The following is an 18,615-nucleotide window of genomic DNA, read 5'->3' as shown; positions in this document are numbered from 1 at the left end:
TAAATGTTAAATATAAATCGCAAATTTTTTCACAAATTTTTGGAAATTACCACCACAAAATCAGTCATTTTGATCGCAAAAATCACAAAAAAAAATCGTGAAATCCTGGAGGGACTGTTTTATATACATTTTATTTATAATCAGTAATAAGATAGACAAGAGATATTATCTTCTGTTATAATTATTATTGCTATTATTTTTAAATATGATCGCACGCACTGCGCGAGAGAGACCGATGGGTCCGAGACTGAGAGCGAGCGAGTGAACTTCATTCATAACGGCAGTTGTGTAAATGTGAGACGTGATGTCTGACACAGCTAGGACAATAATAAATAATATTCTCTCAAGTCCATCAGTACTTGAGAATATTGACAAGGCTCTTCCCATACAAAAATGTAATATATGTCCATATATGTACTTATATTTTAAATGTTATGACATATATCTATAAATATATTTGACTTATCTGAGAACACAATATATGCCTGCAACATATATGAACATTTATGTGTTCAAACATGTGAAGAAAATATTTGAGTTCATCCATATATGATACCATATATCTGCATATATTACAGTATAGTATTGGTTTCTCGCATATATGGACAACATTAATTATAAATATGTGACATATATATTTGTTTCCCACATATTTAATAAATGTATGTAAACATACATGCCTGTGATACTGATGCATTTTAAAGCTGTGGCATATGGTTATTTTGGATTTATTTGTCAAAAATGACAAAGAAAACACTGCATTATTGTATTAAACATACTATATTTGGTATTCACACAGTACAAAATCTCCAACTATAGGCATTTAATTACAAGGTATTCAGATATATGACATGAAAATATTGGTGTTAGAGGTATTAATTTCAGACATTCTAAGTATCATCTTTTTAAACTATTCAGACGAGTACATACAACATTTCTATTTTTAACATGTGATTACATGACATTTTGACAAGTACATAAAATATTCCTATTAAAGGAGTAGTTCACTTTTAAAAAAAACTTTTGCTGATAATTTACTCACCTCCATGTAATCTAAGATGTCCATATCTAAGATGTCCATATCAACATGTCTTCTGTCGAAAAGAAATTAAGGTTTTTGATGAAAACATTTTAGAATTTGTGCTTATAAAATTTAACCTTTTTTATTTATTTATTAAATGACTGATGTTTTCGCTTGATAAGACCCTTATTCATCGTCTGGTGTCGTTTAAAGCCCTTTGAAGCAGCACTGAAACTCTCATTTGGACTTTGAACCGTTTGGTTCCCATTGAAGTCCATTATATGGAGAAAATCCTGGAATGTTTTCATCAAAAATCTTAATTTATTTTCGACTGAAGAAAGAAAGACATGGACATCTTGGATGACATGGGGGTGAGTAAATTATCAGCAAAAGTTTTTTTCAAATGTGAACTCCTCTAACTATTGAGTGACATTCCACATTCAGACATGTGCAGGCAGTATTCTTCTTACCATTTAGGACTTCACTATAGATATCAGACATAAGTTCATTCTTTTTTAACCTATTGACATTTCCTGTGAAAGTATTCAGAGTTAGATAGTATACTTTTTAACTATCAATAGGCATATCACTGCCAAGCAAAAACTCTAAAAGATTCATGTATTTTCACTATTTGGTCTGCATGGGTAAAAATGTTTTCCATTCTATGACCCCTTTCATTTTTCTTAATCAATTCGTCAATTCATTACGATTCAAAAACATAAAAACATAATTAACTTTCAGGTTTGGAAGATTCATAAAGAGACACTTTCTCTTTATAACTGCAGCTGGAACAGCTGTCAGATGCCCCAACTTTTTGCCAACAGCGACAAAGTGGTGTGGGTTTGACAATGAAGCAAAGAAACTGTGTCGCTTTGTTTCAAAATAATGTCCTATGGCATAGCAGCATTCCTCACTTCCTAAGTCTGCAACAACAAATGTATCAACACTTAAAATGCTGTTATCTGTGAGGACTACAACATGCGAGTTCCTCTTTCTCTCTCTCGAATGCCTTTTTGAATGCACAACTTCACCATTAATTACTGCCCGGTCACGGTAACTGACAAGAAGTTCTCTCTCTATGTGATAGGCTACATTGTGGAGGGCAAGGTAGTCATCTTGCTCAAGACCAACTTTCTCATGTCTGCCTCCAAGTGCAATGACCTCTTTACACCTTATTGCACTCTGGGTGTGCGTAGGACCGACTAAGTCTTCGAAGGCCGAAATGCATTCAGAGGATGCATTTGACAGTGTTTTCTTGGCATATGAGGGCAGACCCTTCTGTAACTGAAATGTTTTGGCAATCTGCAAAGGGACCCCTTGTGTACTCTTGATCATTTTGAGCAGGCTGTGATTATATGACTCAAATGTGAAAGCTGAATGAGCCCATAAAGGACCCCAATTTCGCACACTTTGTGCAAGGTGAAGAGATAGATGGACATTATAGGACATGTTTTGTATACCATAGAGATCCCCCATTTCCATCACAAATCTCTTAAGCATGATATCTGCTTCCTGAATTTGTTGCAAGGTGACGCTTTCAGTTAAAAGCAAAGCCAAAGCCTTCACATACCGAGTCCAGTGTATTAGATAGCGCTCTGGTAAGATCCCTTTAAGAACTGGGATACTATAGTAGAAAAGCCACATATACCACTCATGTGCCTTCCAATACTTTCTCTCTTGCAGTGATCTAGGCACTCTGGAAACACAGGAGGGTGGTTCGATAAGGTGAAGTTTTTGATCGATCACTTGGATGCTCCTTCCTACATACCATGGGTTTTCATGACTGTCACTACCAACCCACATACAAGTCATAGCTCTTGCAACACCAAGAAGACAGGCATGCATATAGTCAGGTACGCAACCTTGTATTAGGTCAACTGATGGGATCAATGACAAAATAGACGGTCCTTTCACTCCTTTCACAGTAGTGCGCTTTTCTATAGCCTCTCGAGCAAAATCTAGGGTGCTACTATGATTTCTGATTTCAGCATCAGACTCAAAAGGATAGACCCGTACATGACCTCGCCCCTTCTCAACCACTGTACCTTTCTGTAAACAGTATGAACATCCAAATTCTCCGTTGAATTGCTTAAAATTTTGAATCATCGGTCTTGCAACAGAATCACATACTGCAACCAAGGGAAATACTTTGGACCGGCCATGAATACCATTTCCACTGATCCACTCAAACCCATGAGTAAGCAATTGATTGCATTCTTTCACAAATGGTGATAAGTATGTATTACAGTTTGGCTTTGATGAACCAAACCATAAGGCTGACAACATGACTTGTTTTGCTCTCAAATCAGGTGGCAATTCATTGACTGTATAGAGCAGTGGCCAAATACTGTAAGAAGATTTCTTAAATACAGGTACACCATCACAGCTAAAGGTTAGTGTGAGATTGATGTGATGCTCAGATTGGCCTTCAACATTTCTGTTAACCCTCTTGTAAAGCTCACCATCAGTGATATCTGTCAGTGGGCTAGAGTGAGCACCACTGTTATGCCTAGTCAACTGGCTGAAGAGTTCCTCTTGTTCCATAATATTCCTTAATTGTGATTCTAGTGGAAAAACAATAAAGAAGTGCCCCTTTTTCATGTGATCTGCTACACTACAAGAATATTGACAGTTAGGACAAACCACTTTTTCTCCCTCAATGTTTACAGAAATGGTGCATCCCTCACAAATGTAGTGAAACTGAATATTTCTTTTCAAGTCATCAAGTAAAACTAGCAAAATTTACAAATAGGTTTGTTGAGATTTCACAAATAAACAAAAATGAGCCTTAATGTGTGACCGGGAGTAGTTTATAGAATTTAATATAATATTATTTTATATAATATTTATAGGTATAGAGACGGCGATTAACATTTACCGATATTGTACTAATGCGTGCAGAATCAGGATCAGGCGACACAAGTGCAGGATCAGGATCATGTGAGTCAATTGCAGGACCAGGATCACAGGAGATAAGTGCAGGATCATGTGAGTCGAGTGCAGGACCATGTGAGTCGAGTGCAGGACCATCGAGTGCAGGACCATCTGAGTCAGGACCATCTGAGTCGAGTGCAGGACGATCGAGTGCAGGACGATCGAGTGCAGGACCATCTGAGTCAGGATCATCTGAGTCGAGTGCAGGACCATCTGAGTCAGGACCATCTGAGTCAGGACCATCTGAGTCGAGTGCAGGACCATCTGAGTCAGGACCATCTGAGTCAGGATCATCTGAGTCGAGTGCAGGATCATCTGAGTCGAGTGCAGGACCATCTGAGTCAGGGCCATCTGAGTCGAGTGCAGGATCATCTGAGTCGAGTGCAGGATCATCTGAGTCGAGTGCAGGATCATCTGAGTCGAGTGCAGGACCATCTGAGTCAGGACCATCTGAGTCAAGTGCAGGACCATGTGAGTCGAGTGCAGGACCATCCGAGTTGATTGCAGGACCATGTGAGTCGAGTGCAGGACCATCCGAGACGATTGCAGGACCATCTGAATCGAGTGCAGGATCAAAAGAGACGAGAGCAGGATCAGGATTAAGTGAGTCGAGTGCAGGTCCTGGATGATGGGAGTCAAATGCAGGACTACAGGAGATGCGTGCAGGATCAATTAGGGTAACAGCAGAATCACATATCTGAAATAGGAAACCAATATTCATGAAAATAATAAATATCACTTCAAGGCAGTATTTCAATTCAACATGTTTACTTTAATCTCTGTTAAAGGGTTAGTTCACCCAAAAATGAAAATTAAGTCATAAATTACTCACCCCCATGCTGTACCAACCCTGTAAGACCTTCGTTCATCTTCGCAACACAAATGAAGATATTTTTGATTAAATTTGAGAGCTGGATCACTACCACATTGGCTGCCTAAGGGACTGCCTCTTGACGGCCCAGAAAGTCAATGAAGAATATGTTTAAATATTTCATGTGCCTACAGTGGCTCAACTATAAGTTTATCAAGCGACGAGAATACTTTTTGTGTGAAAAAACAAACAAAAATAACGACTTTATTCGACTATTCCTTTTCTTCCTTGTTGGCCTGAGACGAGAGTTCAAGAGATTTCCACAATGCATGCGCGAGAATTGCGATCTCCTTCAACTACTTCAGTTCAGTTCTCGCGCATGCATTTTCCGGTAGTTTTAAAAGAATGACGCGTCTGACGTTGGTTCAACGTTAATTCGATGAGCAAAACAATGTCAGATCAACATTGTTTCGATGTCATGTTTCCACGTTGATTCAATGTCAGTTTGCTATCTGGGTATTTATCATCAAAACAAAAATAAATGACAGCTAGATTAGATGGATGAGGGCGAGGGTGATCCTCGCTCCGATGCGGGACAACATGTCATCAAACTGGCCGCGGGACAGGCGGAAGTACCGCTGACAGCGGCCGTCATCCAGCGCAGCTCCTGGAGCGAGCAAATGGTGAAACTCGCCAAACGGTTCGCCTCCGAAGGGTCCGGTGGACACAAATATACGGCGACGATGATCCCCACGCCGCTGTTCTGCTCTCCAGAGTAAATACAGAGCGTTAACTCTCTTGATGAATGCTCGGTCGACATAAAAACAATGGCCGCCAACTGATTTCGATTCTGACGCGCGTAAATTTCGCTTCAATCTTTTGTTTTTACGCGCGCCAGTTTCGCTCTTGACACGCGAAATAACACAAAGTGGTCAAGCGTCAAACTAGACGCATCAGGCACGAATTTGATTCGCGTCCGATGTGAACGTAGCATTACGGGGTTGGTACAGCATGGAGGTGAGTAATTAATGACTTAATTTACATTTTTGGGTGAACTAACCCTTTAACACATGATTTTGTATAATAACGTAGCAACTTAAAATGACTAAACATGTGCTAAAGCTAAAACACTGGAAAGATAACTTTCTAACTAAGTTATACTTTATAAACTTGGTGCAGGTAAAATAGTAAAAATAATAGCAGATAGCCTGCAATCCTGACACAAATCAGTGTAGAATTTCATTGTATTCACATGTAAAATTACTTACTTTTTTTCTCCTTGGGGAACCTGGACATGCCGCTGACCTGAAGGATAAAAAAATAACATTGTATTTTAACACTAAGCTTGACTCTTCAGGATTTGGCAATTTATGTAGATTTCAGGGAAATCTTAAAGTTAGCTATTAGGGCTGCACGATTTGGAGAAAATGTCACATTGCGATTATTGAGGTCAATATTGCAATTGCAATATGCGATTCCAATATAATAAACAAATGGTTTCATGAGTCAACTTGCTTGGTTCTAAAGTAAAATGCATGTACAGATTAGTAGTCATTGTGTGTATTTCTCAACTCAAACTAGCAACAAAAACTAAATGATTGATAACACCTATTAATAACACCAACATTACAGTGATTCCATCATTACAATTGAAAGCTATCAACTAATTACAAAAAAATAGGTTTAAAAAAATATAACAGCTTTTAAATTAAGTGAATTTCGAACAATCCTCACATAAACCCATAATAAATGCCATATCACCTGTGCCCTTCCTGTCTTAACAGGTAGCTACAGAAATTGAATAAGTTAAATTATCAAACAGTCTGCGCTGCATGAATTATAAATTATATATAGACTAATCCTTATTAAAGCTACAAAAGTTATTTAGTCAAGAGCAGTGAGTAATTTTCTGTTCACTTTGTTCTTTGATTAAGTTTATTGACAATGCTTTATTCGCTCATGGCCTTTTAGGAGCAGAGCCGCGGATCTCCACGCACCTCATTCTCCCACAAACACAACTCTTTTCGTCCAAAATACTTTTCTTATGTAATGAAGATAAAACGACATTTTGGCATAATTGTGTGTGTTATTGTTTTTTTCAAGCTCGAAAGAGAACAGCATTCTAGCACACTCTCTGTTTAAATGCATAGCGCTTGTCTTTCTACGAGTCACATTCAGGACATTCACAGGCAGGGCGCTCTTTTTTGACTTCGTGTCATGCAAAATGCAAAAAGGAATTTGCACTAATAAAAGCGGGATCATGTAACACTAGTCAAAGGATGACAAAAAAAAGAAGAGAAATGCCCTAATTTGTTTATTCATATGAAATCGAGGCATTTTGTGTACATCGCGATTACGATTGCGATATGATTAATCGTGCAGCACTAGTTATCTATTCATATATATAGTGCACTTACCTTTTCCATCGACGTGCTGTTCGCGCAGGAACTGCTGCACCCGTGGTTAGGTATTTTCGATACTCCATTATGACCTTAAAATCAAAATACCGTCTTCCATAGTTGACTGAAATCACCCAAACTAATATCAAAGCCCGCTAAAATTTTGTCTGTCTGAACCGTCTGAAGTGACACAGTTTTCTTCTTGTTTTTATGGCAGTTGGCAAATAGCGTCTGGTTGCAATACCGCCACCTTCTGAAACGGAGTGTGTGTCAGAATAATATATATCTACACTTATCTTTATTAAACCAGTAATTTAAAAGAAAGAAAAGAAATCATCTAACATAACACGTTAACATAAATCTCCAGCATTCTTGCAAAATATCATCTACTATCAAATGTATGTCTTGGAGCACATTTAAGTGGTGAATTACGTAACTTCCGGTAACGGCCATCTGATCTTTAAAGCTAAAATATAAAAATGAATGTAAGATAATAATAATAATAATAATAATAATAATAATAATAATAATAATAATAGTAATAATAGTAATAACAATAACATATTGGTTTTGATTTTTAAAACATTAACATTTTTCTTTCCCCCCCTCCCTTCCCCCCACCCTAGTAACTTTCCCGCGTAAACCTGAGAAACGTTAAACGACGACGACCGGGCAAGGAGAAGTGGACATGTATGCGCTTGTGAAATGGTGTGCCGGGGATGATAAGGGGAAATTTAGTATTGTTCACATTAAATACATACGAAATTTTGATCTGGAAAGTTTTGTAAACGGCGTGATTACCTACGAAGATGAATTTGCCGTCGAGTGGGGTGTGGGAAAACGACCAAAAGGAGGATTCCCCATTTATATGGCTACCGTTCAATCGGTTGGAGGTAAGTTAAACCCTCGTTATTTTTTTTTTTTACTGCTTTATTAGTTAAACAGGGATATTATGATGTTTAACAGATAATTAATAACCAAACTACGGAATGTTTAGTTAAAGTCAACTTATACGTTTTGCTGAGAAAGCTTCCTTTGACTTTCTATAGCTAATGTTACCTTGAGGTTATGCAGGATAACGTTAATGAACGGCTTTCTTCCGATATGAGTGATCTATATGTGATATTGATAATAATGTGATATCATATTGAGTGGGCATTATATTATTCTTTAACTCAGACCATTGTTGGTAACTAGTGTGTTAGTGGCAATGGTGACAGGTATTTCTTTGCAATAGACATTAATACATTGGAGCGAAAGTTGGACAAACGGACGAAGAAAGATTCCGAAGACGACGCCATTGTAGGGAAGAGAAAACGTGTTGCCAAACGTCTGTGGGAGGACGAGGATGAGGATGAGGATGACCCCCCTACTGCCGTGGCCACAGTCAGTGGAACCAAAGTGAGTTATTGTTTAATGTGTGTATATATATATATATACTGTATATATATGAAGAGTTCAGATGCAAAAGCCTCTAAGTGCCATTTGAAATTTTCTTCTAAAATTATCATTTTTATCAAGCTTGTATATTTAAGTTCAGTAATTTCACTTAAATGGCAATGAAGATTACCTATTAATTGTCATTTAAGTGAAATTACTGAACTTAAATACACAAGCTTGATAAAAATGGTCATTCTAGAACAAAATTTCAAATGGTACATAGAGGCTTTTGCATCTGAAAACAGTAATACTGTGAAATATTATGACAATTTAAAATGACTTTTTTTTATGTTAATATGTATCAAACTGTAATTTATTCCTCTGAAAAAAAGCAGAATTCAGAAGACTCAAAAGACTCCAGTCTTCAGTGTCACATGATCCTTCACAAATCACTCTAATATAATGATTTTCTGCTCAAGAAACATGTATGATTATTATACATGTTGAAAACAGTTTTTTACATTTTTATTTCAGGATTCTTTGATGAATAGAAAGTTCAAAAACAGCATTTATTTAATTAGAATCTTTTCTAACATTATAAATGTCTTTACTGTAACTTTTGATCAATGTAACTCATCCTTGATGAATGGTATTGATTTCGTATTTATTTCCCCCAAAAATGAAATACAAATTCTTACTGACCCCAAACTTTTTAAAGGGTAGTGTTTAATGTAACAAAAGCTTTCCATTTCAGATAAAAGCTGTTCTTTTGAACTTTCTATTCATCAAAGAATCCTGAAATAAAAATGTAAAAAACTGTTTTCAACATGGATAATAATCATACATGTTTCTTGTGCAGCAAATCATTGTAACGAAGACGCAGGCTGAGTAGAATCCATGTGCAGTTTATTCAAATATAGCAAGCTCAGTGTACAAAACAGTCATGGGTCGGAATACCAGGGCAGACAACAGTATCAGAGACAGGGCAGAAATCGTAGTCAAAACAGGCAGAGATTCAGGACAGGCAGCTGACAACAGGAGAGAAAGTCCGGATGAAACAGAGATCAAAAGGCAGGCTGAGAAGAGTCGTAGTCGTTAATCCAAGGCAGGGTCAAAACACAGGCAGAAAATACGATGAGAATACCGCTCAGAAATGTAACCGGGGCAAACAAGACTTCGCAATGTGTGTGAGAAGCAGGGTTTAAATAGTCTGGTGATGAGGATCAGGTGTGCTGTAATCAGTCCCTGTATGTGGGTTCTTGGGAAGTGTAGTTCAGGGTTAATGTTTAGTATTCAGGAGAGTGAGACCTCCGGTGGCCGACAGGGGAATCTTCACCGGCGTTCGTGACAATCATTATATTAGAGTGATTTGTGAAGGATCATGTGACACTGAAGACTGGAGCAATGATGCTGAAAATTCAGCTTTTTTTTCAGAGGAATTTTAATATATATTAACATAAAAGTCATTTTAAATTGTCATAATATTTCACAATATTACTGTTGTTGTTTTTTGTATTTTTTATCAAAAAATTTCAGCCTTGGTGAGCAGAAGAGACTTCTTTTAAAAACATAAAAAATCTTACTGATCTTAAGCTATTGACCGGTAGTGTGTGTGTGTGTGTGTGTGTGTATATATATATATATATATATATATATATATATATGTGTGTGTATATATATATATATATATATATATATATATATATATATATAATTATTTTAATTAAAAACATGTGTATGTTGCCACAGGCTGCCAGTGCCATTCACAATCAAGGGTCGGAAATCCTAGCTTCCATTTCCTTGAAAGAACAAGAAGAAAATAGTGACAACGAGCTCTCACTTGTGCGTCAAGAATTGCTAGAAATAAAAAAATTCATCTTCACAGGTAAACGTATTATATTTCCATTCTACACACACACACACACACACACACACACACACACACACACACACACACACACACACAGTTGAACTTAAATAGTCAGGGCTTTTGTTTTGCCAGATCATAAAACTCGATCTGCCAATATTTCCTATTCATTGACCAGACTGTGGTGGCCTGCCATCCCACACAGAAAAATTGGCCGGTGTAAATTGTATTTGGGGACTTACATCATCACATTAATATTTTAAAATGACTAAGAAGCGTGATGTTTTCAACAGTGTGTCTCACTAATACATTGATGGGAATGCAGAGACTGAATTTACCTCACAGGATCAAAAGAGACTTAACACGGCTCCAGACTAACTTTTTCACCTCCGTCTTAGAACCGTCCTGAAAAACAGTTTGAACCGTCCTAAAGTGAATGTCGACCGTCCTAAAATAAAAATGTTGTTTCTGTAATTTGTTATTATCATCCATAGTTAGTTAACTAAAACAATTCAGATTACTAAAATATAATGGTTTAGTTGAACTGTAATGCATTAATTTATAATTTCTCTAAAATTTTCAAACCTACATACTTCCAGAGGAAAAATCTATTAAGCAGTTAAAATGAATGATTTTAAGTTTGAACATGCAATACAGATACAGATTTAACTACTGTGACTTAAAAAATACCTTAATTTTTGCCAAACAAAATTTTATTTGAATATTATTTATCTTGCCTGAATGTTTGCGCTCATTGCATTTTTACAATGCAGTAATGTTGTTAAGAATTTACACAACATGAAGCTTGATTTAAACTGTTCAATTAAATTGAAAAAAGTTGCACAAATAAATACAATAGAATAAAGACAGGTAAAGAGAAAAGTTTTTAAATTGGTCTAACGCTAGTATTCATAGACAGAAACTGAATAAAGTAATCAAATGGAAAATAACACTGTATAGTACTTTAGTCCTGAAAAAATGAAATACTTGGGCATAAAAAAAAAGTTTGGTTCCGGTTGGTTGTCAGTTGAGGTCATGGGTCGGTAGGGATTTTTTTTTTCCCCAGTGGCAGCAAGGGATAGGTAGGAAATTATTCAGGGCTCGACATTAAAGGGATGGTTGACTTTGAAATTAATTTTTGATATGTTTTAGCTTACCTCAAGGGCATCCAAGATGTAGGTGTCTTTGTTTCCGCAGTAGTTTCAATTTTGATATTTTTAGGTCAAACCGTTCTTGTCTGTCAGTCATATAATGCAGGTCTATGGTCACCACCTCAAAGAGCATGCACAGAGAAGTCCAAATTAAGAAGAACGGTTTGACCTAAAAATATCACAATTAATCACAATGAATCATTCAGTAATGAAAACAGGATGAGTTCCTGTGAGATGCGTCATATGGTTCTAGCCTGGTTCAACCCGACTCTAGTACATTTAATTTGTACATAGTCTGGCCCCTCTCCATTGAGAAACATTTCCTTCCTTGTAGGCGGGTGCACTGTTAAAGTTCAAAACTATGGACTACTTGCACTGAGCTTCGTGACACACTTCCGTTTGGAAAAAATACATATCACTTATTTCCGGTTACGTTTATTTTCAATGTACTGCGGTCAATGAGTTGAACAAACACCACCTAAAATGTGTGTCTGTAATAAGATTTTATATTTTGGACATTTTTATTGACAGGAGAAGGGATGTTCTGATGTTTACCGTGTGCAGAATTTTCAAAACTCATCGGAACATTAAGTTTAAATCCAAACCAAGCCAATCCGAGAAAGCTGCGGCTGTTAAAAATACGCCATTATTTCACCACAGGGTGTCAGTGTTCGTCTACACTAGTGACCACGACGCTGAAACGTGTGAAAACAGATGAATAACATCAGTAAGAAACACTTTATTTGGATTAAATATTGTAATCATTCGGTGTCGTTTTTCAATGTCAATCGTTTTACTATTACATGTTCATGCCCAAAATGCTTAATTAATATTCAGAGAAGTTGACTGTCGCATCGCGTGCTATAAAAAGACGGTGCTGTACAAAAACGCAAATTTATAGTTCGCCTCAAAGTATTTTATTTGTGTATGTATTTAATTTTTTTTATTTCTTCCCCAAGCTCATAAAATGAATTTGGGTCGCACATAAATTGACTGGGTCGGTCGGAAACCTTAGGCTATTAATCCTGATTCTGAACACTTAAAGATCTCTTTTATTGTTTTGACGACAAAATTAATGACCGACACATATGGTTGCTGTCACTTTAAGAGCTAGTGCACGGAAACTCCGTTCATTATACTGGCATGCGTTTTATGCTTATGAAAGACAAACCGACTGTGTTTACACTATTATACTCACAAAGCTGAAATTGACACAGTTTTGCGTATTAAAGCAATATAATCCATGAAAAATAACTTTTGTTACTGGCCAGCTATTCTTGAGACAGTTTTTCTATGAATGTGCGCTTATAGAAAATCATCCCAGAGAGCGCGCGAGCACTGATTAGTTTAAAATCGCTTGAATGTTTAAACTGGTAAGACTAAATAGACGTGCAAATGGTAACGATGCACTTCTTTCACGATGCACTGCCCGTTTGTGCAAGTGAATGTTCCGTCATGTCCCGAGTCCTGAACGCGAGTGTGTATTACCGCGGCAGCGCTTGATGCTTGCCTTCCACAACACATTTTTTAGAGAAGAGAAGACGCGGCACCACTGAACACTCACGCTGTTTTTAAATTGCGTATGGCAGATAGTTATTAAAAGAATGATTTGATTTTATAATCTGTGTGGATTACGATTGCTGGAATATCCCGCATTATAAATGAGAGACTTGCTGGAATGATTAGAATTATGCGCAATACCCGCAATCCCGTGCCGAAATTCGAGCCCTGTGAACACACATTCAAAATGTCTTTCGTCCTGTTGGTGTCCTGGAGAATATTTTTGTTCGTCCTAAACGATAGGACGCCGTTAGTCTCGAGCCCTGATATTTAACTTCTATTCTTATCCACAAGTTTCCTACGCCCCATGAGGCCTTGCGTCAAAAGTGGGCGCGACTTCCGGTTGGAAGTAAACAAAGCGTAACTTAACATACTTCACACTCGTTTATTCAACAGTTGACAGTCATTCAAGTTATAGCGATCCAAACTAGCTAACGATGTGGGAACACAACCTCAACGAAATTCAAAAGGGTTAAATAACAGTACCTTTACCCTCCGCAGTAGTTGATTGTGAGTATTATAATAACATTATTAATAATCAATACTCATCAAGGCATGGTGACAGACAGTTGTGTGAGCTGAAAAACAATTCAAATAAAAAATACACACTTAGTCATTGTGTTTTGGAGTTTATTCAAAATTATAAATGAATGTGCTACTTGAATACATTAACTGGCACATTTGGTATTCTGTCAACACAGGCTTTGATCCTGAGTTTAGGTGTAACATCAGTAGCGAACAGCCAATCACATGCTGATAGAACATTAAGAATTTAAACAAATGTACACAGGAAGATTCGTCGTCTTTTGGGAGGTGATGGAAACTACAGTCGTTGGCAGGATCAGAGACGGGCTCTGGCAGGATCACTCTGATTTCGTTTTCAGCTTATGTTCAAAACAATCACGTTTAAGCCACTAAATTAGTTTAGTCCGGTTATACATACAACCGCAAACAGCACATGTTGTCTCTGAGCTCCGTAACGACATCTCTCGTAAAGATTTGCGTCTTTAAATAGTAAAATAATTCTCCGAAAAACAGCTAGCCTCTTCGCTAACTAACACACAAAATATCATTGGAATGCTACTTCCGCCGCGTCACCGGAAGTTTCACCCACTTTATTTTTTACAGGAGCGCCCCTCGGAAACTTGTGGATACTTATTGGCTACATTCTTTCACTTCCATTTTTTTCTGTTGATGCAGAGATACCTCAGATAAAAGAGATGCTCAATAGAAGCTCCATGCACCTCGGGAGTCAAGGGTCTCTCCCCAGTCCTTCAAACCCTGTTCAAATAGTGAGTACTTTTTTATGCAGTGCTGTTGGAAAGTATGTGAACTGCTTGCAATTACCTTGTCTTCTATATTAATTGATCATAATCAAATACAATTTACTGTAAATTTGTCCCAATCTAATCTCCCAAATTTCCTGGTACCTTGTGGCAATGGCTCTTTTTGACTTATTGATAATATTAAATATCCAAAATTGACAGGAGGGACCAGGAATGCTTGACATAATACTATTGGGACCAATTTCAACAGACAAATTTATCTGGAATGCTGGATATTTTGTTTACTATACTGAATTGAAACTTTTAAGCCTATCAATTTAATTTTTTTCAACAGGAAGAAATTGTCCCAGGTTCAGGAGTTTATGTCTCTAGAAATGTGTGGCGCTCTGCTTGCCAGGCATCCAGTGGGACTTCAATGGCAAGGATTTTGCTGCTTGGGGTGTTTGACATTGAAACACTCATCAAAAGTAATTTGAGAGGTTAGTGTTGTCTGTACAGTAGTGTAGAGTGTGTTTAAAGATGCTTATTCTATGGTCACATTTGTTATGTTAAAGCAACACTAAGAATTTTTACCTTAAAGGGTTAGTTCACCCAAAAATGAAAATTCTGTCAGTATTTACTCACCCTCATGTTGTTCCAAACCTCTATGTGAACACTAGGGGTGTAACGGTACACAAAAATCACGGTTCGGTACATTTTCGATACAGCAAAAGAAAGAAATGCCAGAGAAATGTCCTATTTGTTTAAAGAAAAAATATTTTTAAATAAGTGTGAGTTTTCCTAGATCTTGAAACTTTCAGGTTTATAAATGGGGCTCATCTTTGAAGGATGAACAAATAATGTTTTGGTCATCACATTAAAAATAACATTTAAATATATATTTATTTAGATAATATTTGAGTTTTGAAGTGCTGGAAAAAGATGTGTGAAGTACTTGAAAGCATTTCACCATTACAGCCAAACTGGTCCCAGTTAGTGTTACTATATTAAATCCATGGTGAATGTTGCTGGTCTGTGGAGGTAAAGTATTACTAGTTTATTCACGGCACAATGTTTCTCCTGGTTTCCACGACAGCGCTGTTTGATCTAATAGAGATCTATGGTTAATAACGGAGAAATGTGAATGCATCTCACTAGATCTCATCACTAGAGCGATGTTATTACCTCAGTGGCGAATTCAAATGTTTTCTTTACCGGATCTCTTAGCGCGGTGTAGTGTTGCTTAACAGTGTTGCTTGATCGAGATCGGCTCGCGCTGCACAGATGTTGCTGGTCCGAACTGATAAACGATCCGTGAAGCACATAATCCGTGAAGCACATAATGAGTAGCGCAGTTTGTTGCGCAACGATGTGTTGGCCGCGTCAGTGCGAATGTTGCCGGCAGGAAAAATGGTCCAAGCAATCGTTCGATTTGTATGCGCACCGAACCGAAATGGTTCAATACGAATACATGTACCGTTACACCCCTACTGAACACAAAGGAAGATATTTAGAAGAATGTTTTGATCAAACAGATCTCATTCCCCATTGACTACCATAGTACATACTAAAAAAAAACCTCCTCTGTTTTGAGTTGGGTGTTTGGTGGTGTTGTGCCGCTGCAGTTTGAGGGCTTCATTGCAGAGTTTTTCACCACAAATTACACACAATGGATTTGACGCCACGGAATCGCCTGTTGTCCTGAATCTATACCTAATGTATGAGGTATTGTACTTACGAATGAAGCTTGAATTTTTCTTTTTCTTTCTTTTTATTTCAAGTTGGTCATCACCTTTCCTTTTACCGGAACAGTCTGCAATGAAATGAGCTTGCTGAGCCCGCTCATCTCTCCTCATTCTTCGGTCACTTCAGCTGCACGCACTGCGCTTTATCTTGCAGTCTGTTCAGATATGACACGTTGCTAAGCAATCGCAAGGCGCTCAAAGAAACTCATTTTAAAATTTGTATTTATTTTTATTTATTTATTTTTTTGGATTAAATAACGTAACATGTTAAAAAGCGTTTTAAAAAGACAATTATTATTATTATTTTAAAATAATAATAAATTCTGGGAACATTTCAAGGCCCGGTACTAACGGGTTCACCGACCGGCACCGGTCCGGGGACCGGGAGTTGGGAATCACTGCTCTAGTACTACACTGAAGTGTGCCTGACACTTGTGGTGTTTTCAGCGTCTATGAAGAGGACATGCACACATTTGAACTTCACTCAATATTTACTTTATAGCAGCCTGTGCCACTGGTGTGTGAATGTGAGGCATAGATTGTAAAGCGCTTTGAGTGCTCGTAGGAGTAGAAAGTAGTAGGAGGTAGGAGGAGCAATATAAATGCAGTCTATTTACCATTTAAGTGTTTAAATGGACCGACTGTGTGTATGTGTGTGCTTTCAACCATTTTAATTGTCATTCTGCTGATAATGAGAACGTAAACTATATACTGGTTATTTTTCATACTGAAAAACTTTTTGTCCTCAGGAGGGGAATCCAAGGTTTCAAAGGTGGGAGATGGGGAGAGAAGAAGCGGCCTGGATGAAATCAAAGTAAAAGCAATAATGGGTAAGTTGACTTTGTTATTTGACATCTGCCAATGGTCTGTATTTAAAGTGATGTGAGCCTAGTCAAATTATCTACTGGGCTGACAACATTTTAAAATCCTGTGCACTGGGCTGTACATGACTGTACATAGTTAATTTTCTGTGTAGCAGGATGACAGCCATTTTACAACACTGATCGAAGTCAATTTTAAAAGTGGTTACCATTTGATGTTCCAAAAAAAAAGTTTCGATAAGAGGTGGTGGTGGTGTTCGGCACTATGACCCTATTTTGTCTGCAAATTAAATTGGTGGAAAACTGGCTGCCATGCTTACACTCTGATTGCATTGCAAGTGTGGCCTTGTTTGAATACTCGCGTACTTTGTCACTCAATTTTACTGACACTAGAAGAAACTGCAATAAAGAAAATACTGCAATATATCTTGGTGATAAGTTTATTTACCAGTGTTTTGTCTGCTTTATACCTAAATTTTTTTTTTCTTTAAAATCTACCTTCTCAGATGCAGTTATGTCAAAGCACTCCGTTTCAGCTGGCCAGATCGGAACAGCCCTGAATGGAAAGATGGCAGAGCTAAGACTGGCAATGTCCAGGAAAAATGTTAATTAAAAATGAGTGTGTTACCCCAGTGAGTGATTTTGGAAATAGTTTAAATGTGAAAGTAGAATAAAATAGAATTCTGAACTTTTAATACTGAGGGGTAAAAGTGCTTTTACTTTAAATGAACTTATGTACTTGAACTTGTACTTGAAAAAAAATCATTAAAGTTTGTATTTGAAAAGACTTGGAATTGAGTGTTCTGTGAAATGAGTACAAATATATGTGCAGTCTATATATATATATATATATATAAACATATTTATGCCAATAATATAAGTTAAAGTACATGGTATCATCATATTAGAAGCATATCTGTATCCCTAATATAAGTGAAAGTATGTACTATGGAAATATATATACATATATGCGTTTTACATATATGCGTTTTGTATATATTTTACATTTATGTGCATATATGGGAAAATATATGGCACTTACATGAAAATGGCCATTTTTGCTATATTTTGAAATATATGTTTCATATTTGTACATGTGTTTTATATATATGAATTTTGCACTGACATTATATATGTAATTTACATATATTTACATATATTACATTTCTGTATGGGTTGGTAACATTACTCAAAACCAAAGATCATCGGAGCCTTCGGAGGTGCAGAGAATTTTTAATTCTACGTCACCCAGGCCGGCGTTTGATTTTTCCCGCAATTTTTGTGGATCAGCAAGAAGCGGGTCTGTTAATATGCCACGGAATAGGTAACGTTACGTTAATTAGAATTTATCTGTTTAAATTATATGTGCAAAATTTAAACTTGTGATACCCATAGATATGGTGATACCTACGTTACCTATACTGTGACTTGGTCTATACTATAAAGTGCTGTAGTTATCACGTCACTTTGTAGGCCAAAACGCGGGAGTGAGTTAGCATTTTAGCACTCCTGGTTCCCTCGCTCTAAAGTCTATGGGATTTTTGAAAGGGTTTTTGCTAAATCGCCTGAAATAAGCTCTGTGGTTAACAAAGCCTCAAAATATTTTCAAGTTTTGATCTATGACATAAAACAGACCAGTTATTACCTGCTTGTGGTTTTTT

The 18,615-nt window shown here is 37.0% G+C and overlaps 3 protein-coding genes and 1 long non-coding RNA gene across 4 annotated transcripts in view; 1 reads left to right on the top strand and 3 right to left on the bottom strand.

Annotated features, from left to right (window-relative positions):
* LOC148997375 (uncharacterized) overlaps positions 1 to 18,615 on the bottom strand; it is a 497,974-nt gene that overhangs the window by 399,256 nt on the left and 80,103 nt on the right. The window lies entirely within an intron of this gene.
* LOC148997382 (uncharacterized) lies at positions 762 to 3,748 on the bottom strand (the record flags this gene model as incomplete). The annotated part of the gene is made up of 1 exon (XM_089134327.1): positions 762 to 3,748. A coding segment is annotated over one exon (2,040 nt), but the record flags the coding sequence as incomplete, so codon positions are not given.
* Positions 3,803 to 7,473, bottom strand: LOC120459726 (uncharacterized). The gene is made up of 3 exons (XM_089122441.1): positions 7,184 to 7,473; positions 6,035 to 6,071; positions 3,803 to 4,652 (listed from the first exon to the last, which is right to left on the bottom strand). Exons 1-3 carry the CDS (start codon positions 7,249 to 7,251, stop codon positions 3,852 to 3,854), a joined length of 906 nt encoding a protein of 301 aa, XP_088978567.1. The 5' UTR covers positions 7,252 to 7,473; the 3' UTR covers positions 3,803 to 3,851.
* Positions 7,802 to 17,675, top strand: LOC120459729 (uncharacterized). The gene is made up of 7 exons (XM_039647155.2): positions 7,802 to 8,058; positions 8,403 to 8,566; positions 10,295 to 10,430; positions 14,324 to 14,415; positions 14,744 to 14,888; positions 16,883 to 16,963; positions 17,461 to 17,675. The coding sequence occupies exons 1-7, from the start codon at positions 7,854 to 7,856 to the stop codon at positions 17,565 to 17,567; spliced, it is 930 nt and encodes a 309-aa protein (XP_039503089.2). The 5' UTR covers positions 7,802 to 7,853; the 3' UTR covers positions 17,568 to 17,675.

This window comes from Pimephales promelas, chromosome 2 (genome assembly GCF_988280905.1).
Source record: "Pimephales promelas chromosome 2, fPimPro1.hap1.1, whole genome shotgun sequence".
NCBI classification, from domain to species: Eukaryota; Metazoa; Chordata; class Actinopteri; order Cypriniformes; family Leuciscidae; genus Pimephales; species Pimephales promelas.
Note: the sequence above shows the minus strand (reverse complement) of the source record. Positions and strands in the feature narration are given on the sequence as shown.

Bases quoted from the DNA above. Each gene is read 5' to 3' on its own strand.
- LOC120459729 (XM_039647155.2), top strand. From the start codon at position 7,854: ATGTATGCGCTTGTGAAATGGTGTGCCGGGGATGATAAGGGGAAATTT. The intron at 8,567-10,294 runs GTGAGTTATTGT...ATGTTGCCACAG, and splicing joins CCACAGTCAGTGGAACCAAA to GCTGCCAGTGCCATTCACAA. The intron at 14,416-14,743 runs GTGAGTACTTTT...TTTTTTCAACAG, and splicing joins CTTCAAACCCTGTTCAAATA to GAAGAAATTGTCCCAGGTTC.
- LOC120459726 (XM_089122441.1), bottom strand. From the start codon at position 7,251: ATGGAGTATCGAAAATACCTAACCACGGGTGCAGCAGTTCCTGCGCGA. The intron at 6,072-7,183 runs GTAAGTGCACTA...TTTATCCTTCAG, and splicing joins ACAGCACGTCGATGGAAAAG to GTCAGCGGCATGTCCAGGTT. The intron at 4,653-6,034 runs GTAAGTAATTTT...TTCCTATTTCAG, and splicing joins GTTCCCCAAGGAGAAAAAAA to ATATGTGATTCTGCTGTTAC.